Below are 12,068 nucleotides of genomic sequence, written 5' to 3'. Positions count from 1 at the left end.
AAATCTTGTGCTTTTTTTAGTAATACAAAATGGACAAGATAAACATCTTGTCTAAGTAACTCTAGACTGAGACATAAGGAGGACAAAGGTAATACATACTTCCTGATTATCTTCCAATTTCACTAAAGTTGAATAATTTTTTTCTTTTAAATAAAAATATCATAAAACTAATCATGCATCTGTCCTGAGAAAAACCAAATGTTCAAGCTGAGCTGAAGTCAACAGTAGTGTTACAGGGGTTTTTTCCTAACTTCCAAATAAATGATTTCAAAAGGCAATTTAAAAGACTGACAGCAGTGTCACACTTGGATAATCCCATCTACAAGGTTGCATTTTTTTCTCCCTCTTCAAAGTTCTCTTCAATTATCCTTCTCACAATGAAAATGCTTCTCTGCTCCAAATATGAATTGATTTAATCAACTTGTAAGGCACTTGAACTTCCTTGTTCAAAAATATTATGTACCACATCAGTTTTTATTTATAATATGGTACACAAATAGCAAAAGCCAAGTAGTCTAATTTCTTGGAGGCATAAATTCTTTACAGATTAAGAAAAATAACATTCCAGCCTTACTATAAATAAAACTGATTCAATCAAATCATTGTAAAATGCTACACTATTTAATATTCATAGATCTCTCTCTCTCTCAGACCCTCCAAAATCAATCTACTTGCAGTTTCACTGAGGGTTACAATGTGCAAATGAAAGTTTGAAGTTTGTATACATTGAATTTCAAAAATCTTTCTTTGTGAACCAAAATGCTTTACTTCTAAAGAATTCTAGAACTTCATTTTCACATCCTATTCTGACAAAAGGTCATTCAAAGACAAACTTGTTTCTTAATATTGCAATACATGACCTCTGGACCTAGAAAATTAATATCTTGAAGAATAAATGGGCCTCTGAAGCACTTCCTATACCACGGTAGTGAATAGTTTAAAAAATTCATGTCAGTTATGCCGTTAAAATTCACCACAGTATTAAGAACCAGCATCCAAATCAGCATCCTGCTGTGCTATACATTCACTGGTGAGATAAAACTTAAGGTATGAAGACCAGTCTCAAGTACAAAAGTAGAAATAAAAGTACTAACATTTCTCTAATAGTTTAGTTATTAAGATTTTATCAACAAGACTGTCTTCATCATTAAGGAAAATAAATAAATTGAGCTGGCAAGTAGGAGAGGAACTTTTGTTTTTTGTTAAAAACCAAAGTATTTGAGAATCAATGTGAAACTTCTAGAACTGGGAGGGAATACAGAGACCATCAAGTCCAATTGCTTATTTTGGTGGGTAAGAAAATGGATGTTCTGAAAGGTGGAGTGAAGGAGCTAATGGCAGCCATAGAAACAGAACTCAGCTCTTCTGATGCCATGCCCACTCATTTCCCACTGTCTCACAGTCCTGAGGAAGTAATGTTCACAAATCTGCTACAGCAGAATGGATTACCCCAACATGACACCTGATTTACAAATATGAAGGCTATAGAGCCAGAAATTTACAAAACTGGTAATGAAATAAAGATGACAGTGCTAGTCCTAACAAAAACACAGAAATATAATAAATTAGAAAACAGTGGTATCTAGCAAAGTAAAGAATTGCTCATATGATTCACAGGAGGTCTGGCAAATATTTACACTTAAAAATTCAAACATTTGACATTTTTTTAAAGTTTCCAAAAATATCACATTGTACTTTTAACTACCTTATCTGAACACATAATTATTAGTCAATAAACTGTCAAGAGTAGCAGATATTACTATGAAGTCTTAATGAAAAATAAGCTAAACATACTACCATAATATGCAAAAATAAGTCCTATAATACTTATGAGACAGGCCTATTAAACCATAGGACTTCAACCATTGCCAATTTACTGATCAGTATATGCCATGTGGCGCTAGTGGTGAAGAATCCACCTGCCAATACAAGAGACATAAGAGATTCTATTCCTGGGTCTGGGAGATTTCCTGGAAGAGTCATGACAACCCACTCCCAGTATTCTTGCCTGAGAATCCCCATGGACAGAGGACCCTGATGGGCTGTAGTCCATGGGGTCACAAAGAGTCGAATACGACTGAAGTGACTTAGCACACATACCCCACTACCTATAGGACAGTTCCACCTGCCTTTTCTGTAAACTCTACATCTTTCCTCCAAAGCAATCCATTTCTTGTCTCTGTCCCAGGTCACAGCATCAGCACTGACCTGCTGGGTCCTGTCCCACCAGCTCATCCTCACCTGGTCTTTTATAATGCTTGTCTCTCCCAAGCCCAAGGCAACTGCTCCAGCGCAAAAGACTTTAATCAACTCTCCCAGAGGGCTCATCCCTTAAAAGTCCTCCCAGCATGGAGGATTTTATAATTTAGTTAACTGTGATAACAATATGACTACAGTTCAGTTCAGTCGCTCAGTCATGTCCGACCCTTTGCGACCCCATGGACTGCAGCACACCAGGCCTCCCTGTTCGTCACCAACTCCTGGAGTTTACTCAAACTCATGTCCATTGAGTCGGTGATGCCATCCAACCATCTTATCCTCTGTCATCCCCTTCTCTTCTCACCTTCAATCTTTCCCAGCATCAGGGTCTTTTCAAATGAGTCAGTTCTTCACATCAGGTGGCGAAAGTACTGGAGTTTCAGCTTCAGCATCAGTCCTTCCAATGAATATTCAGGACTGATTTCCTTTAGGATGGACTGGTTGGATCTCCTTGCAGTCCAAGGGACTCTCAAGAGTCTTTTCCAACACCACAGTTCAAAAGTATCAATTCTTCAGCACTCAGCTTTCTTTATAGTCCAACTCTCACATCCATACATGACTACTGGAAAAACCATAGCTTTGACTAATCTGACTACTGCCCTGGTTAAAGTAGTGAGCAGTAATGGCTCTGTCTGCAATGCAAGAAACTCAGGTTCTGTCCCTGAGTTGGGAAGATCCCCTGGAAAAGGGAATCACAACCCACGCCCGTATTCTTGCCTGAAGGATAGAGGAGCCTGGCATGCTACAGTCCATGAAGTTACAAAGAGTCAACAAGCTTGAGCAACTAACACTTTCTTTCACTTTCTGGTTAAAGAATTCAGAAACTCTAAACTCCATCCTGACAGCCCCACCTTTCACACCTTTATCACACTCTCCCACCAGCCCCACCACACCTTAAGATCCAGACACACTGTCCTTCTCCCAGGCAGCAATTCTCCTCCACAGGTCTGCTTCTGTAAAGCCCACTCCCCCTGGCATACCTTTAACACCCGCCCTTCTTTCTGGTCTCCTCCCTGTGAAACCTCCTAAGATTTCCACAAGCAGAACTGGCCAGTGTGCTTGCTGCAATTTATAGTACCGTATTGAGATGGCTGATTTATTAGTCCGCCTTCCCTGTATGTTTCCAAAGGGTGGATATCAAGAGACAATTAAGAAAGTAAGGCTTTTGGAGTCTGACTGTCTACCTCTTATTAGTTGGTGTCCCTGAGAGGGTTACTTATCCTTATTAGAGTCTGAAAAAGTTCATTGGTTAATAAATGTAAAAGACTTATGCCTATATTATCAGCATGTAACAAGTGCTGAAAAGTTAACTATGGGGCTTCCCTGGTAGCTCAGTGGTAAAGAATCCTCCTGCCAATGCAGGAGACAAGGGTTTGATCCCTGATCCAGGAAGATCCCATATGCCAATGAGCAACTAAGCCCATGGGCCACAACTACTGAGCCTGCAATCCAGAGCCCGGGAGCCACAACTACTAAAGACCGCGCGCCCCAGGGCCCATGCTCGGCAGCAAGAGAAACCACTGCAATGAGAAGCCTGCGCACCACAACTAGAGAAAAGCCTGCACAGCCGCGAAGACCCAGCATAGCTAGAAATAAATAAATTAAATAATTCAAAAAAAAAAAAGAAAATTAAAACTTTTAAATAAAAAATTAACTATGACAAGGAAATAAAAGGTAAACGATAAACACTTGCTAATTTTGACAGCTGCATAGCACAGGTTATCTCCTAATTTCCATTCATGCTCACTTCATAAACAATTTATAATAAAAAAATATTAATCTAGAGACAAGCAATGTTTTAGTAAACATAAAGATATTTCAGCAGCCATTAGTGAAAATCATCACCATTTCTTAAAAGGTATTCTCTGCTTTTAGTTATCCAAAAAAACTCCAAAATACTAATTGTGCAGATGTTTTCACATTTAAACTACAAACTCAGCATTCTACTTGGGAATTGTTGTTGTTGTTCAGTCGCTCAGTTGTGTCTGACTCTTTTGTGATCCCATGGATTGCAGCACACCAAGCTTCCCTGTCCTTCACCATCTTGCAAAGCTTGCTCAAACTCATGTCCACTGAATTGGTGATGCCATCCAACCATCTTATCCTCTGTTGTCCCCTTCCCCTCCTGTCTTCAATCTTTCCCAGCATCAGTCTTTTCCAATGAGTCAGCTCTTTGCATCAGGTGGTCAAATACTGTTGCTTCAGCTCTAGCATCAGTCCTTCCAATGAGTATTCAGGGTTGATTTCCCTTAAGATTGACTGGTTTGATCTCCTTGCTGTCCAAGGGACTCTCAGGAGTCTTCTCCAGACCACAGTTTGAAGGCATAAATTCTCTGGTGTTGTCTTCTTTACGGTCCAGCTCTCACAACCTCATGTGACCACTGGAAAGACTATAGCCTTGATATACTAATCTTTGTCAGCACAGTAATGTTTTGGCTTTTCAGCACATTGTCTAGATTTGTCATAGTTTTCCTGCCAAGAAGCAAACATCTTCTGATTTCATGGCTGCAGTCACCATCCACAGTGATTTTAGAGCCCAAGAAGAGGAATCTGCCACTACTTCCACTTTTCCCCCTTCTATTTACCATGAAGTAGTAGGGCTGATGCCAATATATTAGTGTGTTTTTTTCCTAATATTTAGTTTAAGCATGATCTTTCACTCTCCTCCTTCACCCTCATCAAGAGGCTCTTTAGTTCCTTTTCACTTTCTGCCGTTAGAGTGGTATCATCTGCATATCTGAGGTTGTTGATGTTTCTCCTGCCTGTCTTGATTCCAGCTTGTAACTCATTCAGCCCTGCATTTCTCATGGTGTGCTCGGTGTTTAAGTTAAATAAACAGGGTGACAGCAGACAGCACTGTCATACTCCTTTCTCAGTCCTGAGCCAATCAGTTGTTCCATACAGGATTCTAACTGTTGCTCCTGACCTGCATACAGATTTCTCAGGAGACAGGTAAGGTGGTCTAGTATTCCCATCTCTTTAAGAGCTTTCCACAGTTTGTTATGATCCACACAGTCAAAGGCTTTAGTGAAGTTAATAAAACAGAGTAGATGTTTTTCTGGAATTCCCTTGCTTTCTCTATGATTAAGCAAATGTTGGCAATTTGATTTCTGGTTCCCCTGCCTTTTCTAAACCCAGCCTGGACGTCTGGAAGTTCTTGGTTCGCATAATGCTAAAGCCTAGCAAGCAAGATTTTAAGCATGACCTTACTAGCATGGGAGATGAGTGGAAATGTTGGATGGTTAGAATATTCTTTAGTACTTTAGTACTAAAAATGTTTAGTACCAAACATGCTTTAGTCCCATCTCTTCTTGGGAACTGGGGTGAGGACTGACCTTTTTCAGTCCTGTGGCCACTGCTAGGTCTTCCAGATTTGCTGACATATTCAGTGCAACACTTTGATGGCATCATCTTTTAGAATTTTGAATAGCTCTACTGGAATTCTATTGCATCCACTAGCTTTATTCTCAGCAGTGCTTCCTAAGGCCCACTGGACTTCACACTCCAGAATGCCTAGCTCTGGGTAACATGAACCAGTTATTCAGTTCATTAAGATATTTTTTGTACAGTCCTTCCGTGTGTTCTTTCCATCTCTTCTTGATCTCTTTAGCATCTACTAGATCTCTACCACTTCTGTCCTTTATTGTGCCCATCTTTGGGTTAAATATTCCCTTGGCATTTCCAATTTTCCAGAAGAGAGCTTTAGTCTTTCTCCTTCTGTTGTTTTCCTCTATTTTTATATACTGTTCATCGAAGAAGGCCTTCTTGTCTCTCCTTGGCTTCTCTGTCTATGGAATTCTCCAGGCAAGAATACTGGAGTGGGTTGCCATTCCCTTCTCCAGGGGATCTTCCCAACCCAGGGACTAAATCTAGGTTTCCTGCATCTCAGGCAGATTCTTTACCACCAGGGATGCCCCTCTATCAGACTGTCTTCCCCCAAATCCACTGTTTACCTCCAGGACAAGTTTATGACTATGGGATAGCCTCAAAACTTAATTCAGAATTTCAAAGAATTCAGATCTAAAGCTAATGAAATGCAGTATTCTAGGAATGAAAATGCATCCTTACATGGAAACGTGACACAGTTTTTCCTCCTACAGTCAGGGCTGCCATTTTTCCATTATGATTTTCCTTCGGAGTATATTTTAGGACATGACAGTCTTGTACCTAAAAAACAAAACAAACACACACACAAAATCAATGTGCTGGAATACATGTTAATATTACATACCAGCCACACTGAGTCCCTAAGACAGTTAACAATTCTCTAAAGTTTCTGATCTCATCATCCCTCTAAAACCAATCACAATCTAAAAAAAACCATTAACCACAGTACATAATGTGCATAAAACAAAAATATACAACAAAATGGAGTATTTACAAAGAAAATATGCATATAACCGCTACCCACATCAAAAATCCCCCAAACCTCTGTGTCTCTTCCCAATCCCCACCTCACACCCATTCCTCCCTGTCCTTTTTACGCTTTGAGCAGTGGTTCTCAAAGTGTGGTCCCTAGACAAGCTGCATCAGCATCCCCTGGGAACTGTGTGAAAATGCAGGGTCTCAGGCCCCTGCCAGAACCTACTAAAACAGAACCTGTGTTTTCTGAGCCCCCCAGGTGATTCTGAGGTACAGAAAAGTTTGAGAGGCACTGCCCTTCAAATAAACAACCATCCCTCTTGAGACTGTGGTAATTATTTATCTAACTTTTCATTATAATTACTACCTTTGAAAGCACTGCTTAATCCTGTAGTTTAGTGCTATCTGTTGAAACTTCATGTAAGTGGAGTCAGACCACATAGACTCCTCCAAATTTTCCTGCTTTTGCTCAAGATTCTATTGGTAAGGTTCACCCACACTGCTTTTTGCAGCTCCATTCTGTGCATTTTCACTGCCACCCAGCACTTTATCATGTAAATATGCCATGATTTCTTTATCCATTTTACCATGATGGAAACATGAGTTATTTCTATTTTTGGAGTATTAAGAGTAATGTTGCTATAACTCATCTGTTTGAGTTTTCTAGCAACACTTAGGAGTGAAACTGGAAGACCACAGGTTCACCTACCTCAACTTTCCCTAATGCTATTTCCTGAAGTAGTTGTTCCAAGTTACAATCCCACCCGTCATTCCTGAAAGTTCCCAAAGTTCTGTAGAGTTCTAGAAACTACTGATATAATTCTTTCCTTGATCATTCAGAGTCAGTAAAAACTTACTAAGGGCTTGCAGGCCACCTGTGCCTGACAGTACCGGAAGCACTTCCATGTATGGGCTCTCACTTTAATCTCCATCACTTGCCTAATCGCTTGTCCAAGGCTTAACTCCAAAGATGAAGTGAGCTGTTTAAAGTAATCTGGAGAATGATGGTCTCAACTTACCAGTGATTTTTATAATACTGATAAAGGCAGCAACAGCTAATGTTGGACATTGAACACTGTTTTAAATTTAAGTGCCTGACATTTATCATCTTGTGCAAGCCTCACAGTAACCCTTTGAGGGAGGTCATAGTGATTTCTCCTGAAGAATAAAATCCTATCTTTTACAGATGAGGCAGTGCTTCAAAGAACACAGCTAGGAAATGGTATAACCGAGATATGAGATATTCAGGTTCCAGGCCCTACATTCTTAACCAGTAACCTTGTTTCAGACAACAAAATGCTTCTTTTCCAGGTAAGTGTTATACTCTGAGTTAGTAAAGAGATCAAAATTACAACTTGGAGTTGAAAGAACTGCATAAATGAAAATAAGATGGGACTGAGACTTTTTTCTGACTGTGAGTTAAACTAGTAGATCTGTAAGAAGTTAGGTTCCAATTTTTTTTTTTTTTTAAATTTATTGCTCCAGTTATCCCAATACCGCTATCAAGAAAGCCACCACTCAGGCATGAGTAAGAACATTCACTGACATCCTCAGAAGCCTCTTTCACAGAATTTATGCTCCATTCTACCTCTTCTTCACATGTTTCAGGATACAAATATTGTCTATTGTGCAACATGTTTGTACAAATAGATCTCAGTACACACAACAGATTTGCTATTATTTTCTATTTCTTTCTCACCTGAAGTAATGTGACCACATGCTTCTTACCATCTTTGGTCCATAATGGCATCATGCCTAGCTTCAGTGCAACAAGGCCCACTCTAGAGGAACCTGGCAATTAAAGACAAATCAGTATTCACACAGTTTTTTCCAACATTTGTCAACTTGATACTATAGGATTTCCTAAATTTTGGTTTCATATAAGGAATAGGCAGATAACAAACATGCTGATATATCCATAGAGTAAACTACAACTGTTCCTTTCAGATGTAAGTGCCTTCAACCATGCCTGACATAGTATTACTCGATAAATCTCGGTAAAATAAAAAAATATAAGAGAACTATACAAAATAAAGAAAACAGTTAAAGTGGTATATTCTAGTATTTAGAACAGTGGTAATTAATAGAAAGCATGATGAATCCACCTTTATGCCTTGCTTTCCTACTATCAATTCATATCCAACCTCATTAATCAGGAAATATCTACTACTCAAACTCTAAGAAGTTAGCTGAAGTTACAGAGATGATCTAAGTGGTTTTGTGGCTAAAAAATGTTAGCATCTACCATGGCACTCAGTTTGTTGTATAAATTGATGAAGTTGCTCCACTGAGATGTCTAGTCATTAAACAATTTGACAGCCACAATAGCCCCCAGTCAAAGACAACACCCTCAGCAGGAAAGGTCTTATGCTTTTTGCTCTGGCCAAAGATGGATGTAGCACTCTGTCTGGTACTAAGAGCTGATTGTGGGCTTATGCTTGGCAGGCATTGAGTGCAACACCTCAAATGCAAATCTCTGAGTGATACATTTTAGTTCATTGCACTCTTCCAGCTTTTCTTTTCTATTTTTTATCTGAAGAAAGTAAAAAAAAAACATTTGCAGAATGATTCTCTTTTCACCTACTATGCAGTTTCTTAAGGAAGTTTTGATGATCATCAGACAGTCACTAACAGTAGACTAGGATGCTGGAAATATACTTGCAAACCAAACCACAATGAAACAGACACCATTATGTCATGAAACAGATATGACAAATTTATCTAGAAGTCACTATGACTTTAAATGTGCCAGTCAGACAGTAATCAGGCAATGAGAACACAACATACACAAAATAACCACCTGGTTCCCAAGGATGTATAGGCCACGGCTCATCTTTCAGAGGACAGAGTTTACTTGCTAATTGGGCTTTATTTTCATCAGAGACCAATTGCTTAACAAAGGAAACATTCTCTTCAGAAAGATGTTCATCCCACCAAGTACCACTCTTGCCATGGAGACTTCTGACCAAAACGCAGATGTCTGTTCTGCAAAAATAGAGAACAAAGTACAATTCAAAAGGTTCCCCATTTAATGTACAGGAGGTTACATCAGCTGGAAAGTATAGTCAGGGCCTTAGAGAAAGGTGTGCATCCTGTTCCAGTTTTTTTTCACTGACATTCCTCATGAAAATAACGGGGCTCATATTTTAACCGTTAATCCTGGAGAAAAAGTTCTCCCTTTCTCCTCTGGGATAAACAGATTTCCAACAGGGTAGTCCTATGTAGCGGAGAAGGCAATGGCACCCCACTCCAGTACTTTTGCCTGGAAAATCCCATGGATGGAGGAGCCTGGTAGGCTGCAATCCATGGGATCGCTAAGAGTTGGACGAGACTGAGTGACTTCACTTTCACTTTTCACTTTCATGCATTGGAGAGGGAGATGGCAACCCACTCCAGTGTTCTTGCCTGGAGAATCCCAGGGACGGGGGAGCCTGGTGGCTGCCGTCTATGGGGTTGCAGAGTTGGACACGACTGAAGTGACTTAGCATAGCATAGCATAGTCCTATGTAGACAAGAGAAGTCACAGGCCCATTTGAGCATGTACCGTAACAGTTTACATCCAGTAGAGGTGACAGAATGTGGGCTTACTGATTATTTTTCTTATAAACTCACCTCTTATCTGTAATGACATGGCCTAGGCTCAGAATGGTGAAAAAAATGGAGTGTGCAAATTCTAAAAATCCATAAAAGACCTGACCTCTACTAGCTGAACACACAACAAAGACTTTAGGGGACAGAGGTCAGGAAAGAGGTGTGTAATTCTTGAGAGGAGGGTCAGAAAGAAGTAAAGCTTTCTGAGGTCTATCTTTTTTGTAGACAGGAAGATACAGCCAGGCTAGAGTCTCAATTCTGCACTTCTTAGTTAAGTGACCTTGGGCAAATCGCTTGTCTCTAAGACTCTTTTATCTGTAAAACTGAATAATGATAGGACGGAATAATGGTGGTGTCTGTGCTGCTGCTGCTGCTGCTAAGTCGCTTCAGTCGTGTCCGACTCTGTGCGACCCCATAGACGGCAGCCCACCAGGCTCCCCCATCCCTGGGATTCTCCAGGCAAGAACACTGGAGTGGGTTGCCATTTCCTTCTCCAATGCATGAAAGTGAAAAGTGAAAGTGAAGTCCCTCAGTCGTGTCCGACTCCTAGCGACCCCATGGACTACAGCCTACCAGGCTCCTCCGTCCATGGGATTTTCCAGGCAAGAGTACTGGAGTGGGGTGCCAGTGCCTTCTCCGGTGGTATCTGTAAAACGCATGATAACAGCTCTCATGAGGCTACATGAACCAAGGTGCCTAATGTTTCTAAAACAACATTTATTATAAACACTCACTAATTGGAAGATAATATTATGGCGGTTGGTACTTCTTGCTGCTGCTAGTCGCCGGCTTATCAGCTTTGAAAACAAAAAAACCTATCCCTTCAACCCTTCAAAGGGCACGTCCTTTGAGTAGTGATTCTTAACTCTCCAGGCCTGCACGGAGCTCCCTCCTACCCTGGGCCGGGCCTAGCCACAGCCCGCGGCCGCGAGTGCAAGGATCACCCCCAACGCTCGTCTCTCCCCAGCACCCACCTGTTTCCCGAGCCCAGGGCAGTGCCCAGGCCACCCGTGCCGCGGTCCAGCACCCGGGCGCCGGCCCAAGCCAGCAGCCTCCAACCAGGCATGGTGAGGCCGGGAGAGCGCAGCCCCTTCACCCTCGGGCGCCCTGCCGCTCGGCTTAGCTTTCAGGGCGCCGCAGCGACCGTATCCCAGTCCTCTGAACCGTCCGGAGCTGTCCCGCAGCCTCCCTCACTGCCTTCCCGGACGAAAAAGAACTGCCAGAACCATTTCCGGTCCGCTCGCAAAGCGCGCCGGTGCTGGGATCGGCTCCAAGAACTAGAGTTCCGCCTTCGGAATAGTCCTAACTTTGGCTCTGAGTAGGTTGGGGTGGTTGGAGAAGGAAATGGTAACCAACTCCAGTGTTCTTGCCTGGAGAATCCCATGGACGGAGAAGCCTGGTAGGCTGCAGTCCATGGGGTCGCACAGAGTCGGACACTACTGAAGCGACTTAGCAGCAGCAGCAGCAGGGTGGGGTGGGTAGGATCTGGCTCTCCATGGATGGGAAAAAGAACTTGACTCTTGGAATTTAAGAGAATGAGACAAACTAGGGACAGGCTTCTTAAGGAAGCGAAGTCACTTCTAAGTAGTGCCTGTTGTGGGCCCCTCATTGTACTAAGCAGCTCTTGATATTCTTATATTGGGTTATGTTCAAAACATCCCTGAAAAAAGGTGGTTACTTTTATATTACAAATGAAGGAATACAGACAGTGCTGGGTCCAAAACAGATGGAAGAATTGGTACTAAAATGGGACTGACATGTGCTAGTAGACTATGGCCAAGTTGATGTGGTGTGACTTTCCAGGGGTGGATCATAAAAGGTATTGCCAGTGTGTCTTGGGCTCTTGGATGGCTCTG

General features: G+C 41.5%; 1 protein-coding gene across 1 annotated transcript in view; it reads right to left on the bottom strand.

Moving 5' to 3' along the window:
• Positions 1 to 11,431, bottom strand: part of MRPL3 (mitochondrial ribosomal protein L3) — a 59,727-nt gene extending 48,296 nt beyond the window's left edge. The window contains exons 1-4 of the mRNA XM_027546102.1: positions 11,187 to 11,431; positions 9,422 to 9,606; positions 8,321 to 8,412; positions 6,328 to 6,426 (exon numbers count right to left, since the gene is read on the bottom strand). Coding sequence (XP_027401903.1) covers positions 6,328 to 6,426; positions 8,321 to 8,412; positions 9,422 to 9,606; positions 11,187 to 11,278 — 468 coding nt within the window. The 5' untranslated portion in view covers positions 11,279 to 11,431. The remainder of the gene's footprint in view (positions 1 to 6,327; positions 6,427 to 8,320; positions 8,413 to 9,421; positions 9,607 to 11,186) is intronic.
• Between the last annotated feature and the right edge of the window lie 637 nt (positions 11,432 to 12,068).

The sequence above is a fragment of the Bos indicus x Bos taurus genome, chromosome 1 (genome assembly GCF_003369695.1).
Source record: "Bos indicus x Bos taurus breed Angus x Brahman F1 hybrid chromosome 1, Bos_hybrid_MaternalHap_v2.0, whole genome shotgun sequence".
NCBI lineage: Eukaryota > Metazoa > Chordata > Mammalia > Artiodactyla > Bovidae > Bos > Bos indicus x Bos taurus.
This window is presented reverse-complemented; position numbering and strand designations above follow the sequence as displayed.